The sequence below is a fragment of the Magallana gigas genome, chromosome 1, assembly GCF_963853765.1.
Source record: "Magallana gigas chromosome 1, xbMagGiga1.1, whole genome shotgun sequence".
Classification (NCBI taxonomy): Eukaryota; Metazoa; Mollusca; class Bivalvia; order Ostreida; family Ostreidae; genus Magallana; species Magallana gigas.
The window spans coordinates 58,014,749-58,035,891 of NC_088853.1; the positions used below are offsets into that span (position 1 = coordinate 58,014,749).

The 21,143-nt window shown below is 34.7% G+C and overlaps 3 protein-coding genes across 3 annotated transcripts; 1 reads left to right on the forward strand and 2 right to left on the reverse strand.

The window, feature by feature from the left end:
- The first annotated feature begins 2,600 nt into the window (after positions 1–2,600).
- Positions 2,601–3,917, forward strand: LOC105336739 (uncharacterized protein F54H12.2-like). The gene has a single exon (XM_011441171.3). The coding sequence runs from the start codon at positions 2,601–2,603 to the stop codon at positions 3,915–3,917; it is 1,317 nt and encodes a 438-aa protein (XP_011439473.3).
- Positions 3,918–6,559: 2,642 nt separating this feature from the next.
- On the reverse strand, positions 6,560–8,753 carry LOC117688648 (uncharacterized). The gene is made up of 2 exons (XM_066086997.1): positions 7,109–8,753; positions 6,560–6,723 (listed from the first exon to the last, which is right to left on the reverse strand). Exons 1-2 carry the CDS (start codon positions 8,751–8,753, stop codon positions 6,560–6,562), a joined length of 1,809 nt encoding a protein of 602 aa, XP_065943069.1.
- Positions 8,754–13,380: 4,627 nt separating this feature from the next.
- LOC136276090 (threonine-rich protein-like) lies at positions 13,381–15,506 on the reverse strand. The gene is made up of 3 exons (XM_066086999.1): positions 15,248–15,506; positions 13,966–14,394; positions 13,381–13,424 (listed from the first exon to the last, which is right to left on the reverse strand). Exons 1-3 carry the CDS (start codon positions 15,504–15,506, stop codon positions 13,381–13,383), a joined length of 732 nt encoding a protein of 243 aa, XP_065943071.1.
- Between the last annotated feature and the right edge of the window lie 5,637 nt (positions 15,507–21,143).

Below are 21,143 nucleotides of genomic sequence, written 5' to 3' on the forward strand. Positions count from 1 at the left end.
CCTGTAGTAAATATCAGGAAGTGGTGGATGCCGCCTGGGAATGATGAAATAGTTCCGACGAAGAAAGGAGCTGCCATTACATTTGATCAGTGGGAAACTCTTAAGGAACTGATGCCTGAAGTCGAAAAGAAAATTGGTGACCAGTTAAAGGAGATCGAGTTTTGCGAGAATTCCGAAAGTCACCAGAATCAGATGGGCTTTTTGCAATGTCCACGTTGCAATCCAAATGACTGTAATAACTATTAGATTGTGAAAAAAACCCATTTCAGTGTGTTCAAAGTACCATTTGTGTTCAGTGATATATTTATGTAATTATATTTGTTACTTATGTATGTAATATGCTTAAAAGTTTTTTAAATACATGTAAAGATAATGAAAGAAATATTTTATTAGATCATGTACAAAACCTTTTTTTTGTATTATCATGATAGTATTGCTATTTTAATCATTTATGTTGTACTATAATAAAAAATGTTTTACTATGCATTATTCTTATAATTTTTTAAAATCTTGTCTAAATTTAAAAAGAGATGTTAAACAGTGTTTGGTTCATAAATCAAAATGGTGTTGACTGATGAACAACGACGGTACTTGGAAAACATATGGACTGATGTGAAACATGCTGCCTCTTTTGCAGGCCCTTACAAATTGTATCAAATTGTAAAAAAAGAAGGGAAACAAAAAATTGGTTTAAAGGGTATAAGAGACTTTTTGTCAAATTTAGAACCGTATTCACTTCAAAAGAGAGTTCAGAGAAAGTTTCCCAGACGTCACATTTTAACCGATTCTATAGACACCATATGGGATGGTGATTTACAAGACGTGCGAAACATATCCAAGGAAAATGAAGGCATACAGTATATTATGGTTTTGCAAGACATATTTTCAAGATATGTATTTACAGCTCCTTTGAAACAAAAAACGGCGTCGTATGTAATAGAAGCTTTAAAAGGGATTTTTGCTAATGGAAGAAAACCCAAAGTATTCAGAACCGATAAAGGAAGTGAATTTAAAAATCGTTGGGTGTCCTCTTTTTTGGAAAAAGAAGGCGTACACCAAACTTTTACGGAAAATGAAACAAAAAGTAATTTTGCAGAAAGGAGTATTCAAAACTTAGAAAACAGATTGCAACGCATGTTTACTCAAAATCAGTCTTACGAATTTTTGAGTAAGCTACAAGCAGTTACTGATAACATTAATAACACTCCTTCCCGTCCTTTAGGGGGAATAACTCCTGCATCTGTGACTAAAGAGAACGAAGAGGAGGTTCGTTATAGAGCTTATTTACAAAGGAACAAAAGACCAGGTGTTGTATCCAGAAAAAGTAAAAACTCTAAAATAGCAGAAAAAAAGAAACCTTATAAATTCAAAGTAGGTGATAAAGTTAGAATATCTCATTTGCGGCGGACATTTCAGAGAGAATACGACCAAAAATGGACGGGAGAAATTTTTAAGGTTTGTCGAAGATACCGTAGTCAAGGTTTGCCTGTCTACAAATTAAAAGACTTTGCTGAGGAATCTATAACTGGAACTTTTTATTCACAGGAACTTCAGAAAGTAAGCACAAGTGACAATTTTATCTGGAAGATCGATAAAATTCTAAAAGAACGAAAAAGAAAAGGAACAATAGAGATCCTGGTGTCCTGGCACCAATGGCCTGCTAAATTTAACTCTTGGATAAAAAAATCCGACATGCAAAACGTATAAATAGGACTGATCACTTTTATGATATTCATTATTTTCAAACATGAGCATCAGATTGGTTCTAAGATCTACTGATAGTCAACAGATTTATAGTGGTAATACGTCTTACGACTTTGTAGTTCATCTACCCAAGCCATTGTATCTACAAGGACATTGGACCGTTTCTCTGTTGGAGTTTAATTTGTCTACGGCATCCACTCAACCAGAATTATACGTCTGTAGCAATTTATGCCAAGATACTGTAGTGGGGGAGCGAGAATTACCTCTCTTGCGACTGGTAAATTATAAAAAAGCGGAAAATATCATTTATAATTTTCCTTACGAAATACCTTTGCGATTGGGGGAATTTCAAGACGTGAGGGTGTATATAAGGGACTCAAATAATCAACCCGCTTCATATTTGAAAGGTACGACCACTATTACACTACTGCTGAAAAAACGTTTATTTGAAATACAGTAATGGGTTCTACGTATGTGTCAGACCCTAGGGTGTGGAAAACATTTTATCAAAATATGTTCGAAGGAGGATTTAAACCTAGTAAATACAGAGGTCGGCAGACAGGTGGTGGAATAGGGGGTATGTTTTCCAAGAAACCGTACATGATTCCAGTCAACCCACATCTATCCCGGAAGGAACCGGCAGATCAAGTTGTGGGAAAACACGTGACGCCTATGGCAGCCGTAGAAGAGAGAGCCAAAGAAGAAATGAAAGAAGCCATCAAAGAGAAGATTCCTCACGTGTCGGAGAAGACTATAAAAGCACAAAAAAGGCTACCTGTTATCAAACCTAAGCCAACACTCAAAAAGAAAACACCTCAGAAAGGACTGAAGAGAAAACGAGACACAGGAGACAGTATTTTTAGCGGAGCCAAGAAAAAAGTCAAGCATCAATAAGAATGGCCTTTTTAAGCGACAAAATTACAGACATTGGACTTCCGGCAGAATTGGCTTTATTTACCGTTCCACCCAATCAAGTAGCGGTGGATAAAATTTATTTCAGTGAATGCAGACCTGTAAGTTCCTTCGATACGGAGGACGCTCCGATCGAGATATCGGTGCCTGGCCAGGGTAACGAGTACATAGACTTAAGAAGAAGCCGCCTGTACGTAAAATGTAAGATTGTTAAAACCGACGGTGCAGCCTTGGCATCACAGGAAAAAACGGGGATCATTAATCTGCCACTGCAAACCATGTGGTCTCAGATAGACACTTATATGAACGGAAAGCTTGTGTCCCTCAATACTAGCTACTATGCTTGGAAAGCCTACCTAAAACTTCTCCTTTCGAGTGGCAGTGATGTCTCTCAATCCCAGTTACAATCCCAACTGTACTATCCAGACGACGACGACATGGACAATCCGGACGCATACGGAGGCAACAACGGGGGCCTTAACAATCGCTATGCATTTACTCAAAACAGCCAAATATTTGACATGGAAGGTCCACTGTATGAGGATATATTCAGAACTGATAAATACTTGATCAATGGGGTAGATTTACACTTGAAACTGTTTAGAAACCCCGCTGCCTTTGTCTTGATGAGCAAAGAAGCCTCCCCTAGCTACAAGTTGCAGTTACTAGACGTGTCCTTTAAAGCATGCATGATTAAGGTGGACAGTGGAATTTTGATCAACCATGCTGAAATCTTGAAAGAGAAGACGGCCAAATACCCCCTGACTAGAACCGAAGTAAAAATGAGCACCTGTCCTAAAGGTTCTGGATCGTTTATTTGGCAGAACGTTTGGTCCAACACCTTACCAGCCAAAGCTGCATTCTGTTTCATTTCTCAGAAAGCCGTTAATGGAAATTATGAGAAGAACCCATTCAACTTTCAGAACTTGGCAGAAGAAATTGCACTTTACGTAAACGGGGAAAGCATGCCAGCCCGACCCATGAAAATTGACGTAGGGACCAATCAAAATTACGTGACACTTTTTGTCAATTTATTTGAAGCGGCTGAGAAATGGAACAAAGATGCCGGCTTGGAAGTCACAAGAAGCCAGTTTGGCAAAGGATATGCCATATATGCCTTTAATTTGGCACCAAGTGACCTGGGTGAAGAGTATTTAAACCTGGTGAGACAAGGAAACGTTAGACTTGAAGTCAAATTTGCTGCCGATACAACGGAAACCTTGAACTGTCTGGCTTACGCAGAATTTCCGGCCCTTTTGGAAGTGGACCAATCACGGGACATCAAATACACTAAAGTATGAATTCATCAGACATTGTGTGCATTGCCAAAGGACACGAGTTGCTTAGCAAATTTTTCAGAGGCGTATTTTCACCGGATACCTTACCAGAAAGAGTCCAAGCCTACCCTTCGGCCTACGTTTGTAATACAGATCCCTCTCATTTACCAGGGTCCCACTGGATAGTCATGTGGATAGACGGCTTCCGAACAGCGGAATTTTTTGACAGTTTTGGTCGACTTCCTGAACATTACGATATACGAATCAAAAACTTTTTAAATCATAATTCGAAAAAAATAAATTGTAATGAAATTCCAATTCAGAAAAAAAATGCCTTGACTTGTGGTTATCATGTACTATTTTATTTAATGATGAAATGTCAAAATTATACAATGAATGACATTGTACATATTCTTAAAATGCAGAATGATCCTGATGTTTTTGTGTATCAAACTATATCTCAACAAACGGAGTGCATTTAACCTTTGTATTTACCATAAATATGCATACGTTTTGTGAATAAAAAATGATGTAATCTATTTTTTTTATTCTATAAAAATAGTATGTATTGTAAAAATAAAATCAGTCTTAACTGAGGAATCAATGAACATGGAAGCTTGGTGGAAAGAGAGATCACTCTTACCCTTTAATTCTCCCGCCACAGCTATGATCGTGGGACCCACCATGAGTGGTAAAACTTCTCTTATTTACGAAATATTAAAACATGCCGATGGTATGTTTCAAACGCCACCCGAGCGAATAGTAATTGCATATACCGAATATCAACCTTTGTTCGAAGAAATGGAAAAAAACATCGATAGATTGATTTTGCATCAAGGGTTACCCTCTAAAGACCAGATCGATGAATGGAGCGAGGGTGTACAGCACACTGTCTTGGTGTTAGATGACATGATGATGCAAGTCGCCAAGAGCGAGGAATCTCTTAATTTATTTTGCGTGACGGCACACCATCGTCGAGTCAGTGTGTTCATGTTAGCTCAGAATCTATACATGCCTGGAAAGTTTGCCAGAACTATTTCTTTAAATTGTCATTATGTCATTCTCTTTCGTAATGTACGCGATTCTAGGCAGATCTTTACTTTTGGATCTCAGGTTTTTCCTTTAAGGTTGAAATATTTTAAAGAGGCTTACGACAAGGCCACATCTATACCCTTTGGATATTTGATAGTAGACATGAGTCCTAGGACTGAGGACAAGTACAGATTGCGCACGCGCATCTTACCTAACGAAGATACCATTGTTTATCTGCCTAAATAAATAAATTGTCTTTTTTGATTTTTTATCATTATTTCACAATGAACCGAACAGTAAAAACGCATTTATCATTTCTAGAATTGTTAAACGCTACGAACATGAAACAGCGACGAGCACTGTTGTCGACCATGACACCCTCTCAAATGCAGACTTTGTGTGAGGTGATGTTTAATGTTTACAAGGGGACCATTCCGGTCTCTAAGCAGTACATAAAAACTCTGTATCCGTACAAAAATGTCATAAGTACCCTTGTGAGCAGAACAGTGAACAAGTCTCAGCGTAAAAAGTTTTTGTTAAAGCATCAGAGCATCATACCTCGTCTGATCAAACCTGCGCTACATCTTTTTCAAAATGGCTCAAGAACTAGTTCTCGTTCCAAAAGAAAAATACCAAAAACTGACGCAAACAGAGAATCATCCCCCGAAGAGCATGGAGACAATCTTGGAACCGACGAAGGACCCACCCACTGACAAAGATATTCCTACTCAGATGCACGTTCTCGAAATCTTGGAACATGTTATTCCAAATAAATTTCATAATAAAGCCAAAGGATTGCTTAAATTCTTATCTCAGTATGGCGGTGACGTACTCTCTTGGAAAGATAACGGAAATTTGATTTACAAAGACAATGTTATTGAAGGCTCGCATATTACAGAATTGATCAAACATGCACTAACTCCTAATTCAAGAGGAACTCCTACCGGATATCGACAATTTTATGAAGCCTTAAAGGACATTCAAACCCCTACTTCATTCATCCACAATAAAGAAATGATGAAACCCTCTGGAGAACAGACTGGCAGTGGCTTAGTGGTTAAAAAACATACAAGCGGAGCACCTCCTAATTACAATCCTCCAAAAAGAAAGAGACTGATCAAGACAAAAATAAAGTGGTTAAAATTTTAATGAAACAATGCATCAATAAAAAATTACAAACGTACATATTTGATAATATATTGTTGTACAGACAACTGTATGTTTTTTAATAAACGTTTATAAAAAAAATCGTTTTTAGTGATTTCTTTAAAAAACAAATAGAATAATATCAATTCATTCAAATTACATTTTTTCAATATGATGTAAAAAAAATTAATTTTAAACAATATAATTGTACTGTTCACATAATTTTGTTCACTACTACAATTACAATCAATATCCGTATGGTAAGGTGTCCCAAGTGTCACCTTGAATCACTCTTTTGTCATACACAATTTTGTATTTTTTTTCTTCATTTCGATTGTAAATAATATGCTGTTGCTTATGTCGCATAATTCTGTGTGGGTTAACAATCGTTGTACATGAACCTGTTGAATTGGAATGCTGACCCTGATCCGGCCTGAGCACCAAATCCAGCATGGAAGCAAAATTAAGTTTTAAACTGTTAACATAGTTTAGGGTAAATCCTTTGATTTTGCATACTTCTTTTCCTTCTGAAGTCCTGTAGGCGTAATTTTTAGGTCCTCCCGAAACAAATTCTGTAATGTATTCTTCAGGTTGTAACTCACTGGTAAGTTGACCAAGAAATGACCCGACTTTTGGTTCCTGATCTCCAGGTCTGCTGACGAAAATGACTGAATCCGTATCGAAATATAAGACTCTTCTATCCAGCATCTGTAACACTTCATACAGTTTAAGGCGGGCCCAGCAAGTTGTAAAAGTAGCAATAAATACGTTTGTTTGGTAATCTTCTTTAGTAAAATTTTCTTTTTGCTGCCACGAAACTTGAATAATTTCTTTACTGACAATGTGAAAATTCGAGACTTCTTTGGAAGGATCCGATAATAGCTGAAAAAATTTGTCAGCCTCTCTTTCGTGAAAAAATGTCGTCTGCTGCATGTTGAGTCGTTGGCCAAACTTTCCCCAAAACGAATTCAGCAGTAGTTTAGCAATCGATCTCAGAGCAGGGTTTTTGGTAATGTTCTCTCGTTCGAGTTGAATACCTTCTCGAAGAGCGTATTCTTCCATGTACTTCACTGCGTCTTCCTCGGTATGCACCCGCTCAGGCCAGCCACTGGCTTCTTGTTTGATCTTTAAAAATAGGTTGATATATTCGCCAAACAGACCATTGCTTTTAGTCTCTGCATTGTACTGTGAAGTTTCATCCCAATGATAGACCTCGTATATCTGTAGAATTTGGTAACCGCATTCTATGGCTTTTTCAATTTCTGGTGTACAAAATACTCCTGTAATTGCTCGGTCTTCGTCTCCGCACTGACATGGATTTTGTTGTTGTTGCTCGCAGCAGGTACGACACAGAGCAAAAGTTAATTTTCCGTTAATTTTTTGAGGCAACACGGGGTGATACAATTGTCTAGGAGGTAAAATTTTGACTTTGACCAACCCAAAATAGTCTGTAATTTCCGTAAAATTGCTTGTAATGATTTTTGGTTCTTTTACGGGATATCTACCATACTTGTTGACCGAGGGGTAAAGAGAGCAAAAATCAAGATAGTGGATTTTTTCACCTTCCTTGACCTGGTAGTACATTTTAACAGCATTTGTTCTTCCTCCAAAGAAAGATTTTCGAGGGTCTAACCTTTCTTGCAGGTTTAGGGAATGAACATAATCAGATGCGTCTTGGTTCTGGTTCAGGAAGTTTTCAAAATCATGCTCCCAAATGTAGACATATTTCATGCCCAGCGATTGAATGTATTCTCTCTTTTTTAAAGTCATGGTCAGTAACTCGTTCATGGAGTGTTTGGTTCTTATATGTTTAAGTTGCTGACGCTGAGTAGGAAAACATGTGGGACATCCGTGCCAGTAACACCCATGAAATTCGTATGCAGTGTTGGTTTCGGGGCAGTATCCATCTAATAAGTATTTGGTACCCGGCAGTCGAAATTCACCCTCATTTAAGGCATGCTGTATGTAGAGACGGTGCCCTGTCTTTTTGAAATGATCTTCTTGTATCCATGAGAGCCACTGTATCGATACGCAACTATATTGTCCGAGAAAAGGGGCATAACCCGTGGAAGGGATTTGTGAAATAGGTGAACTAACAAATTCAGATTCTTCTATTACGTATTCTTGATTCTGTAACTCTTCACCCGTAACCCAATGTTCCTTGAATAAAATGGAAAAGTCCCCTTGCAGTCGGCGGGCCTGTAGCCAATCACTTATTCCATCATTGCCTCTAACTTTGACACGCCATTCTTCTTGAAGAAATTTGCTTTTAAACACTTCCATGCAAACCCCAGCAATGGTCGTGCATTGAAAAGGATCCACGCCTCCCATTAATTTTTTCTCTGGCATTTCATCCTCAAATACCACTTCTTCTTTTCCTGTGATTTTCATAAGAATTTCTCTGAATTTCAAACAAGCTTGTCTGAGTATGTCCACATCACTACGGCAGTAATCTAAAATTTCTCGATCAAAGTCAAAGATCATGTTTTTCTCCAATTTATCCTGATGCCAGATTAGAAAGTCTTTGCGTTCTTTAGCATTCATCATGTCACTTCCGTAAAAATGAGCTGCAGGGTAGGATCCAACATAGTAGGCATTACCTTTAGTGTTAAAGAAATGAGGGAAGTACCCTTTCTTTAGCTCTCGTAAACCGAATGCCTTGGGTAGTTCAGCTAATCTCATGGGAAGAAAATTGAGGGAATCTAATATTTTTATATTAAGTCCTCTTTGAACATGTAAGTACATGATTTTTGATCCAGCATAGATAATTTTTGGAATGATGGAATTGGCTAATAGGTACTCTAGTAAAAAATATCCATCATAGCCCTTCATGTTGTGAGCAATAGCTGTAAAGTCTTTGTGAGTTTCAGTGAACAACCACAAACCAAAGGCATTAGCAGTTTGATCTCCTCGAAATACTATTTCTCGAAATCCGCATGTATTTTTACATGGTGGGTTAATAAAAGTCTGTTCATTTTTTTTATTACATTTTTTGCATCTAGTTCCACAGTTATCGCATTTAGAATTTGGTGTGAGTTCTTGATTGCAGCATTCCTCACACACTGTTTGAGCCACTACCAAGTTGGGTTTGTGCTGAGATTTACCACACCAAGACTGATGACAGTTTACACATTTACAGCATTCCATGCAGGGTTCGGGGCTGTTACTGCATTGAACACATTCATCATTTCTTTCCATTGAGTATCCATCTTTACAATGCAAAAGATCTTCTTGTATACATTCAAAGTCAAAAAAAATATATCTGGGTTTTTTCTCTTTACATTCTCTTGACCTCATGTAGCACAAATGAGATCCTGTTACAAATCGTTTACATGCTTCACACTGCCATTCTCCGCAAATATGATCCTCTGGTTTTCTTTTGCATCTATCTAAAGTTTTTTTACAAACCACACATTTCCACCATCGATCACACTGAGATGATTTTGACCTCCCACTTTTTATCTTGTGACAATTAAAACAATCCAGAGATCTACAAACCATGTGACAATGTCGACAACTTAATTCGTGTTTTACAAAACAAGATTTTTTTCTTTTACACACAATGCAACTTGATTGACACTGATGCAGCTTTTGATAGGGTTTCAAACATTCATGGCAAAATTTGGATTGAGAAAAGAACCCACAAACATTAACAATAGTATCAAAATGTGCGTTTCCATTTTGCTCAGAATGATATAAAAAAATACGATCTTTTTTCGGAATTTCTGACCCTTGCTCATCTTCACTGACATCTTTTGGAGCAGTTCGTATGAATTTGTTACCAGTAGTGGCACTGACAACTAGAATATCAACATTCAATACGTTCTCAAAAGCATGAATGTCTTGAATGGACAGACGTCTCTCACTGCTTACATTGGCTTTCTGGCATAACAAAATGGCTAATTTTTTTTGACGTTCATTATTTCTTTTGTTGTGCTTCATTAATTCTTTGTAGAACCAAATAGGACATTTCTGCAATTCCATTACTTTTTCTTCTATTGTTCCTTTGTCACCTTGGTGTGCTAATTTCTGCCAATCAGATGTTGGAATTTGATGTAATTTGAGAAACCCCATGCAAATGCTTCGAGCAAGGCATAATTCATCTGTGTTTTGAATTTTGATACATGATCTTTTGATTCTGAGAGAATCATTGCTGCTACCAACTTTGTTAATATGTTTGCCTTTTGTACCGCCCTTTGGAACTTTAATAAACCCCACATTTAAATAAAAACTTTTATCTAGAGAAAGATTTTCATGGCTGATTAAGACATTTTGTAAGTTCTCCATCACACTTTTTCCAGTAAGATCTTTCAAGGACCTTAGCGGTACATACACAGGATTGTACAATCCCATGTGATGAATGATGACTCGTCCAAGATCCAAAAAAGGGTCAAGTCCTCTAGCTGTTTCATTGAGAATGTTGTCAAACATATCTTCTAAATCACGAAGCAGGTCAGTCAGCCTCATTCCTTGTTCAGGGTTTTCTGCATTAAATCGAATATTGTAGTTTATATCGATAGCATTATTTTTCATTATAGTTCGTTCTCCTACTTTTTGAATGGTATATGGTATTTTTTTCACACCGCCAAAACCAATTTGAGATGGGTTGGTTCTAGTAGAGGTTGATGCTTCATCGGTTTCCATGGAATCAGGAGCCATTTCTTGATCTGCAACATGGTCCTCTTCCATAGGTTCACATGTTAAATTGGGAATCAACGGGGACCATGGACCTTCACCGGTGTAATCCATTTGATCCAAATCATGAGCTAATTCGTGAAACATCAGGTCGTGTTCATTGCTCATTACTTTATCACAATGGCGGCATTGATGTTCTTGATCCTACAAAACACGGTTTAAAATTTTTATAATAAAATGGTTTTTTGTGAAATTGTTCTTGTCTTTATGCGTAATGTATTAATCTGTATTACAAAGAATATAGGGTGAGTTCACCATGCATCACACAAACTTAAACAGTAGAGGCTGAAAAAAATTTCTTATTTTCATGCAAAAATGTAGAAGTTCAGAAAAATAAATTCATTATATTACTGTTTTTGATTTGTTTTAAGTTTACAGTCTGGAATTTAGACCAGTGCCTTTGTAATGAATATTTTGTCAATGAGGGAATCTTTTATCGTGCCAACACCTACAGGAATTTTGGATTTAAAAAATGTTCTATCTTCAAACATATAAAGCTTGGGTCAACAAAAAAGTGGTTGTATCAATTATTTTTAAAAATTATTGTACTACACATTTTGAGGTATATCGCATGGAATGTGTACCTTGTTAACTATAAGAGAAAAAAACATGCACTGAAATCTCTTCAATGCATGGCTAATTTGTGTCCAATTACTTGATAAACTCACCTGCAATTCTTTTTATAGTGTGACTCATTTATAAACAAGGGTGAGTGTATTTGCTTTGAAATATGCAATGTAATAATATTCCATTTTTCTTCAGTGTTGCAGGTTATCAATAAAAAAAGCAAGTAAAAAAATAATAACTGTTTTTGAATGGAATGTTGCCCCCTTTTCACCGTCATGATGAAGCTCGTGTTCACTCTCGTGTCTTTGACCTTCGTTGTCATCGTCAAACAATAATCCGCAGTATCCGCATAAGAAGAAGGTGTTCATCTAGTTTAAAAATATTCATGTGTACTCATAAAATGAACATGCAATTTAATCTCAATAGTGTAATGGTCTTTTTTTTTATGATTTTACTACTTACTTCTACTTTCTTGATTAATCCGGAAACAATAATTCAATTATAATTTTAAAATTGAAAACGTTTAGGGATGTGATATTTCCGTAATTCATAGTAAGATGAAATCGTTGATTTTTACTATTAATATTCTAAACTGAGTAAAAATGTATTATTATGTAATTAAGATTAGTTACTGGTAACAATTATATATCATTACCGGGTCATCATCATCATTATTCGATAGCATTGGACGGTTATGTCCATCTTCATGCATTTGACCTTCAAGGTGATTCTTAAATATCAAGCCGCAGTACTTGCATAGGAAATCTGACATCTATATAAAAAAAAGATGAACATATTCTGATTCTTTTTTTTTTGCTTTTCAAATATTTATTTCTTTTTTCTTAAAGTCATCATTGCCTGTTGTTTTTTCCCCTTTTTTATCACTGCAAAAAGAACGATAACTCTACAACCTGGCTTTTCAAATTATCTTTCCCTTCTCCATAGAACAACAGAAAAAAAGATAGTTTTTTTTACGAAATTTATTAAATGGATGACCATGCATCGTATAACTACAATATAAAATATACACATGATATTATACTACAATAAACAGCAAAAAATGGTATCTTAAGAAATTAATTACATAATATAAAATTACACCAAATATTTTGAAAAATAGTTTTATAAGTTTTGGTAAAAAAAAAAGACTAGAATTACGAAATGGCACCTACTGTAGTATAATATCATATTTTTAAAGTAAAAATTAAAAAACAATTTGGCACATCAATGTGCACATGTAAAAATTTGTAAAACAAAATTAAAAAAACATAAAAAAATCAATTTAACATAATGACACCTGATGTTTCGCCTAGTTTTTACAAATTAGTCACATCCTTAATTTTATTTTTTAAAAAAATACATCACCATGTATAAGTATATACATTTTTTAAATTTTAGTAAAACAAAAAGTGGCGTGTAATTACATAACACAACCATACAAATCTACTCATTGTTAAGTTTACAAAATAATTCAAATGTATACTTATTGTTAAACTCAGCCATACATATATACTTATTGTAAAGCTTACAAAAAAAATAATTCAATGTATACTTATTGTTAAGTTAACAAAATAATTCAAATAATGTAGCAAAACTATCAAATCTTTTTAAATACTTCATAGAATAAATGTTAACATTCTGTATTTTGATGTTTCGACAGTTCCTGCAGTAGCTTATCTTTACTTTTAGATAAAAAATTACCCCAAAATTTCCAAAATAAAAAAAATTTGAGTCTGTAAACAAAATTTCCTAAAAAATACCCCTACCATCCCCAGAAAAAAAATAAGTCTATTAAAAAATTTTCCAAAAATCACCCCCTTCCCAAAAAAAAACTGAGTTATAAAAAATGATTTAATCTTTTTTCTTTTGTACCATTGATCTCGTTACCCTTCTATTTATATTACCAAATGTTGACATTTCACAGTGTTCTTCATAATATGGTTTAGAAGAAGCTGCTGCAGGAACCGTTGAAACATCAAATAATGATATCTCTGAACTTGATGTACTGGTTGAAAACAATGAGGGTGTATGTAATGGCGTTGACATGTCAATACTTAAAGGTGGTGAAGGTGGAGTATAGATAGGGGATTCCTGGATAAATGGTATTGGTGAAGGTAATCTATGGACGGTAGTGTGGCGTTTTCTTCTAATGACAATAAATATGATGGTGATGATAAGGCAGATGGAAATGGAAATGGATGTGACTGAAAAAAAAATTAAAGTTTGGTTATTATAGTCTTGGTAATTGGTTCCAGATATAATTCATTTTCTGATACTGATACAATAGATGCAATAGATGCATAATCATTACTAAAAGATGAATCAGAAAAATATTCATCCATATCAATATTGTTTGATTCATAAGAGTTTAAAATACAGGTTTCTTTATAAACACCAGCCATATTTATGGCTTTTTGTCTAGTATCAAACTGCTTTTTTTGAGAATAAATGATAAATCTATAAATACTTATTGGAAGAAACAACACAAGTAAAAATAAAAAGTAAAGGTAATTTAAATTCATATGATAAGTATTTGATTGCAAATTACCTAATATGAGTGTAGTAGAACTAGGCGAAACATCAGGTGGTGTTGAACCAGTAGAGGAGGGGTGGGTAGAATTACCTATTCTACCTGTAAACCTCGACCCCTCCTCTACTGGTGTCGTGGCCTCCTCCTCCCGGCCTGGGTAGAGGTGGCGGCCCCCGGTGGTCTCCACACCGGCCTCCTCCTGTGGGCTGGAACTCCCTGGGGTGGTGGTGGTGGTGGTGGGCGTACCACTACTGGGTGTGGGGGTCCTCTGGAGGCCGGTGTGGAAGTGGCGGCCCCCGGTGGCCGCCACGCTCGTCGCTGAGGCCTCGCTGGTGGCTGGGGCCTGGCTGGTGGCTGGGGCCTCGCTCCTCTGAGTCTCTGAGGGCTCACTGGTATCCTGAATGGGGAGGGTGGTGGAGACAGGCTCACCGGAGGGGACGGGGTCCTCGGAGGGAGATGAACTACGATCATCCCCTCCGGTGGCGCTGCTGGTTGTCGTCTCATCGGCCTCACGACTGCTATTGGACGGTTCTTCAAAACAAAAAAAATATATACATATTAAATATGCATTGCTTTAATATTTTTGCTCTTTTAAGTGAAATTGTTTTTTTAATCATAAAAAATCTAAATATTCTGACATAGTGTGTGAAAATCATGGTGTGAATGTTTTTTTATCGAAATTTGGCCCCCACGTGCGTAATCATGTTACCAAAAAAATCGATGATGAAATTCGAATGGTAAATCGAGTTGAGAAAAAATATGTAGGTATTTTTTATGACAAAACACAAGGTATTCTCTTCTTTATCTGTTAACTTTCTTCAGTTTATTCCTTTTCCCCACCCTTCAATGATGCAATGCATCAACTAAAAAAAAATGTGACCTCGTGTTCCGTAAATTAAATCGCGGGGTATGACAATTTGACAGGTAACCGTCGTCTGCAATCCGATCTTTTAATGGGAAAATAAATGGGTCGTGAGTTAAGTACATTAAACACCTTTCACAATCTAACAAGTATTTTCATTCCATCAAGCCCCCAATATTAAAATATAAAATTCTAAGTGTCGGGATGACAATCCACATGTCATCTACCTACCATTTTGCTTCGAAGAATGCGCGCTCAATAAAGTTCAATAGTTGAAGAGGGATGACGTAAAACCCGACATTTTTCCGAAATAGTCTTCTCACCCCATAATTATTTTTTTTACTTATAAAATAGCATAGGTTTTTTTTATTTTATACTTAATTTTAACATTTCTTTTATTTTAGATTTTTATTTAAATTTTTAAACAGTTACAAATTCATACCCCCCCCCCCCTTTTTTTTGTAAATATTTTTTTTACATAAAAAATATGATATCTTTGAATAAATATTGTCAAAAACATACCTTGACATGGCATCCTTGTAAAGGCTGTGGAGCTCTGCTGATGGACAATTATTTTCTCTGAAGCAAATATTCTGTGGGTAGCGCGGCCAATGTCCACAATCTTGTTGTCTGCCACCCCGCACAGAGAAATACAGGAACATGGATCCCTCTTCACGCAATCAAACCCGCGAGTGGTTTCCCGACAACAACGGTTCACATTATTACATTGTTGGACCGACAGTCCAACAATTCCGAAAAGGAGAAAAACAGCAAATTGCATTTTTACAATTCAACACGTAATAAAAGATACTCGGTGTGAAATGAAGTCAAAGTGCGGTACTGATAAAATTTTTACCTTTACTTATATAGTTTAATTGTGACCCTCATAACATTAGAGGGTCAAAAACGATAATGGAGAATCGGGTGTAGTAATTGATCCTATAATTGAAGAACCCCCAAAGTTTCAAAACTTGAAGAGAGCTGACCTATACATGATGACATAAAATGTGCCCTTTTTTTAGCAACAGTTCATTGTATTAAGTGAAGTGTAGTAAATCTGTGTTAAAATAAATTGAACTAGCACAATTATTTGTCAACCGAAATCACTAATACAAAAATATTGAATAAAAGTAGAAATTAACTTGACCCATTAGGTCAAAAAAGTTTCTAATCGAGCTGATTTTATTGTAAATGCAATTACTTTTATTAGGTCAAACCTTTCCAAAAGAAGTGAAAAAATACAAAGTCAGCAGCTTTGTGCCCTTTTACCAGAGTCAAAGCATATCACATCCATGGGTTGATTCATTCTTACAATTAATTGCAAAAAAAAAGGGGGGGGGGGTGAGGGGTGATTTGCACTTCTCATTCAATAATGTCATCCTATTTAAAAAGTATTTCACTTATTCAGCATTTTCTTAAATATACGCAAAAAAATTTAAACTAATGTTACAAAACCCATTACCAATGTATCAAGTATTGTATTCAATTTTTGAAAACTATGCGTTTCTCTTTCAATTTTTGAAATCGATGTCATCTTAACAAAAAAAAATTCTTTCTCGTCACGTTACACATCATTATAAGTACAATCTTATCAAACTTTGAAAGGGTTACGGTATCAATTTTATCTACACCCGTAGGATAATATACATATCATTAACCTGTTTCAATACACTGTACCAGCTGCAAAGAACTCATTTTCTGCATCCAATCAGAAAAAGTAAAATAGTTTTTGGAGGGAAATTTAACATTTACAATGTATAACAAGACAGCACAAATATCCAATCAGAAAATCTTACGCTGTACTAATTGCAAAGAATTTGTTTTTTTGTATCCAATGAGTAGGAGTAAAATAGTTTTTGGAGGGAAATTCAACATTCACAATATATAACAAAATCAAACCAATATCCAATCAGAAAAAACTTAAACAGTACAAAAAATTGGAGGGAAAATGCATCTCTTTTTTATAAAAATCAAATTAAATTTTAAGAAAATCACCTTGCAATCTTAAACCCAATAGGACAAGTTCATTTTTTTTCTGACCAGATCTGAACAATTCAATTCACCCTCCAAAAAAAATGGAAGTAATTATTATGTAAGTAGTTTTTTTTTACATCTATGCAGATTTTATTTTATTTATTTTTGTCTTTATTTATCCTTTTAAATTTTTAATATTCATTTCTTCATTTTTTTTTAGAAATGACTTGACAGCTAATAACAGCATTACCATACAGTTTACAGAAAATACCATGCATTTCACAGTCGGGTATGCGTTTTATTTAAAGCAAATGAAAAAAAGGATAATTTAATATAGAAAAAAATATTTAAAAAAAAACTTTATATAAAACAATTTTTTTTCTACCGAATGTTTTTCTTTGTTTAATTTTCACTTATTTTAAGCACAAAATATAAACTTATGTAACATTGACCCTCCTCTTTTTTATATAATTACAGTAACTCCAATCTCCCCTTAAAATCAACCAAAGAAGTAGGTACTTCTTGTGAAGGTCTACAGCAATTCAGAAATAAAGAAACACAACATCAAGAAACAGAAGAAGAAGAAGAAAAAGAAGAAGAAGAAGAAGAAGAAGAAGAAGAAGAAGAAGAAGAAGAGCAAACGGCAGAACAAATGGAAATTGACATTGACGGTGTTATATTGGAGAGGATGATTCATAGACAAGAAGAGTTAAAAGAAGAGAAAGAAGAAATTGAAAGACGCTTAACAGACTTACAATCGAGAGTTGATAACATTGAACAAGAACTTGAGGATATCATGTATTTAATGGATTAACGGGAAATTTTCGCAGTGCTTGTATAGTTTGTAGAGTTACCTCTCTTTTCTCATCATTAAGTAATTTATCATGATTTAAAAACTTACCTTTTCCACTGATGTCTAGATGTGAAATGAAAAATACCTATATCTCAAAAAAGAATTTTGCCTTATATATATATGTCTGTATTTATCATTTCTAAAAATATTCTTTGTAAAAAATACGTATAAGGACATTATTATTTCATCACGTTTATGCAATACCGTTCACTTATTTTTTTTTTAGACATTATAACAAATGATAGCAATTATGTTCTATATATAAAACCTATTCTTATAAAAATTATGTTTTTTTTTTAAAAAAAAATGTTATATAACAAATATTGAACATAATTTTAATTTGTTTTCTTCTTAAAAAGCATATAATTTCCGTTATTTTTTTCAATTTTCTTGCTTCCTACAGTTATTTATCACAAACTTAACTGATTAAGCATATGAAAAAATTAACTGTAGGTTGTCAAGAAAAAATCTTTCATTATACAGTACATTCGGTGGGAAAAAAAACCTTTTCACCTACTGTACTCGAATAATACTTTTCCTCTAATGCACACGTTTCATTGTATTAGAGACATCTTTTCGAAAAATTTGGTGGCCGTTAAAACGACCGTTGAAATATTTGAGCTTCAAAGAAGCTACTGTTCTTTTCTCTTGTCTTCTTCTTCTTCCTTCTTCTCCTTTACTTCTTCTTTCTCTTCTACTTCTTCTTCTTCTTCTGCTACTTCTTCTTTTTCTTCTTCTTCTTCTTTTTTTTCTTCTTTTTGGTCTTGTAGATTTTGTAAGTACTGTTCGTACTTATAATCAAACATATACACTAGTCTACCATCAATGTCTCTTAACCTCCCAGAAGGATAGGGATCCATTGCTATTTCCCAATCCCAGTCTTCATGCTCAGGGATTGGTAAAGCAGTATCCAGCCCGCTTACCGCAGCCGAAGGAGTTGAATCGTTTGGTGTTAAGGGCATTTTAAAAAATGATAAAAAATTGTAACTACTCTTTAAAATATACCCTAAATTTTTTTAATATACACCCTTTTTTAATGTTCAAGTGCGCATGCTACATCACCTCATTTTTTCATGTAATTTTTTTTATTAAAATATCTCTCTCTCTGTGCACAGGTAAGTACACCTTATTTTCACTGTTTGCTCAAAATAGGTCATCCAAATCGATCTATTTTTTCTAAATAAAATTCACGTATTGCTTAATATCATCTATTTTACGTTATCGATACTACAGCGCATGCTCTCAAACCATAGAATCATCTTATGGTTTCGTCATAACCTAAAACCTCCTACTTTTTTTACACATGCTCACTAAATCTGTATATTCAACCTCCCTTTCTAAAAGCAACCAATGAGAACACGACCTCTATAAATTTACTGCTCTAAAAAGTCCCCCTCTATAGGGCCTCAATAGTAACTACGTCATCACCTCTATATCCAGTCCACCAATGAGAACACGACCTCTATATTGCTACCTTTTCTAAAAATAGTGATGAAAAATCACCTCTATAATACAACCTCTCTAAAACAACCAATCAGAAACGACCTCTATAAATGCATAATTACGTCATCACCTATACCTCCACCTCTATAAGGTACTATATGCAGCATATGTTCTAAGTGTTGCTGAGGGTAATAGAACGGATTACCAACTGCATCTAAACCAATCAGATTTCAGTATTTAACATGAAAGTATAATAAAACTGTTTAACAACTGCTCTGTTTACTGTTAAAAACTAGCAGTCCATAAGCAGTTACTTTATACATCCATCAAAATAACTGTTTATGAACTGCTATGAAAACTGCATCAATTAAATACATTCAATAGCAAATTTCCTAAAGTTATCACAATTAAGCAAAAAAGTAAAATCAACAATTTGTATTATTACAAAATGCACACATTCGAAGCAAATTTACTGTGACGGTGCATTTTACCAGACAAAGGTACATTTATCAACAATCTAAATTCTACAATATATGAAAAAAAAATATAGAACTTGATAAGTTGACCACTTTGTAAATAAATATATTTTTGCAATATGTTCATGCTAATGACAAATTATTTTGATATGTTATTCAGTTCATTCATTATAGATTAAGAGGACACGAATCTACTGAACCGTAAAAAAAATTGTTACCACTGTACCACTTACTCGATTTCAAAATGAAAATTGTAAAACAATTACTCTCCATATGGCATGGTTAAAGGAAGTGAACATGAAAAAAATAATTGTTGCTTAATAAATTTTAAAAGCCTTTTGAAACTTAAAAATGAGGTCTGTTACCTTTTTGTTTATTTCTATCAAGAGATTTTATCAATTTAACACTCTCAGTGAAAGGTTTATGGAGGTAATCCATTATTCCCCAGCATGCATCTTGTCTCTGACGTAGATAAGCCACATTGCTGCTGGTGACTGGGTCAACGTTGGAACTAGGCCAGTGTTTATGTACAGAGTTGATAAAAGTTACGAAGAAAAAATATGCCTTGATGTGAAGAAAAGTTTTGTGTACTGTCATGAGAAGACAAGGATTTAGTACATTTCTATAAATGAACCTCAGATAACTATTTATGATTTGTACAAAAAATGAATAGATAAATTAATTTGTGAAATATAAGACCATCACATTCCAGATGTTTGTACGGAGATGTGGCAGTCAGTGTTTACATAAATTAAATGCTGTTTTTAGATTTCAATTTAAATTAATATAAAATTGTAATTTCATTTTCTTGGTGGGGTTTCTTACCGTTACTTTTTATTTAAATGCCCTGGAAATTTTTCTGATATGTTTTTTTTATACATAAGATCTTGATGATATGTACGCCGGTTCTGTTTATGCTGTTTAAGAATAACAGGACTAAGACACTTTTTAAAAGTCAGGATGCTGTGCAATGCACCTTGTGTGCTCATTTATGTAGCACACATAATGTTCAAACTCATAAACAAGAAATTCCCGAGTGCAATGAAAATTAGGTCACAATAACACTGATCCACGGACATTCCATTCTAGTTACATGTCACATTAACTGCTGATGGGAATGCATCATTCTGAGATCCAAAATCTTCCCCCATAAACACTGTTTAAAATGACAGCTCTTTACATTCCTTTCCAAGTTTCCATTCACATTTTGATGATGGCATTTTATCTCTGTTACTAAACGTGTGTAAAAATGCAATGTGTCTCACTGACAGCAGCATCAGTGCTGCCCTCTCTGAGATTCTTAGAGATAACCCAGCAGGGAGGTAATGATTTTAACAATATGGCAGCGCTCATGGATTGCAAGAATTAGTTATTCTAAGTGGTATATCTTTTTACTGAGGAAAGCTCTGTCTAAACGGTTTTCAGATATCATTATACACATCAAACAGACAAATTTGAGCCCTTGATAATTTTTTCATGTTCACTTCCTTTAATGGATATATTTTTTTTTAAAGCCACTATCGTTTATTATTATTCATTATATATTGCCTTCCTTGACAATTTCCCTATGCGTAAACATCCTGCATGCACATGCAAACATATACATACAAAATTACAAATTATTCCAATTGAACAGTTAACCATCTGAATGATTACCTATAGGAAAAACCCT

Excerpts from the sequence above, each read along its gene's own strand:
- LOC105336739 (XM_011441171.3), top strand. The coding sequence starts at position 2,601 with ATGGCCTTTTTAAGCGACAAAATTACAGACATTGGACTTCCGGCAGAA.
- LOC136276090 (XM_066086999.1), bottom strand. The coding sequence starts at position 15,506 with ATGCAATTTGCTGTTTTTCTCCTTTTCGGAATTGTTGGACTGTCGGTC. Across the intron at positions 14,395-15,247 it reads TACAAGGATGCCATGTCAAG|AACCGTCCAATAGCAGTCGT; the intron begins GTATGTTTTTGA and ends TTTGTTTTGAAG. Across the intron at positions 13,425-13,965 it reads GGAGGGGTCGAGGTTTACAG|GAATCCCCTATCTATACTCC; the intron begins GTAGAATAGGTA and ends CCATTTATCCAG.
- LOC117688648 (XM_066086997.1), bottom strand. The coding sequence starts at position 8,753 with ATGAGATTAGCTGAACTACCCAAGGCATTCGGTTTACGAGAGCTAAAG. Across the intron at positions 6,724-7,108 it reads AGAATACGCTCTTCGAGAAG|ACCTGGAGATCAGGAACCAA; the intron begins GTATTCAACTCG and ends TTTCGTCAGCAG.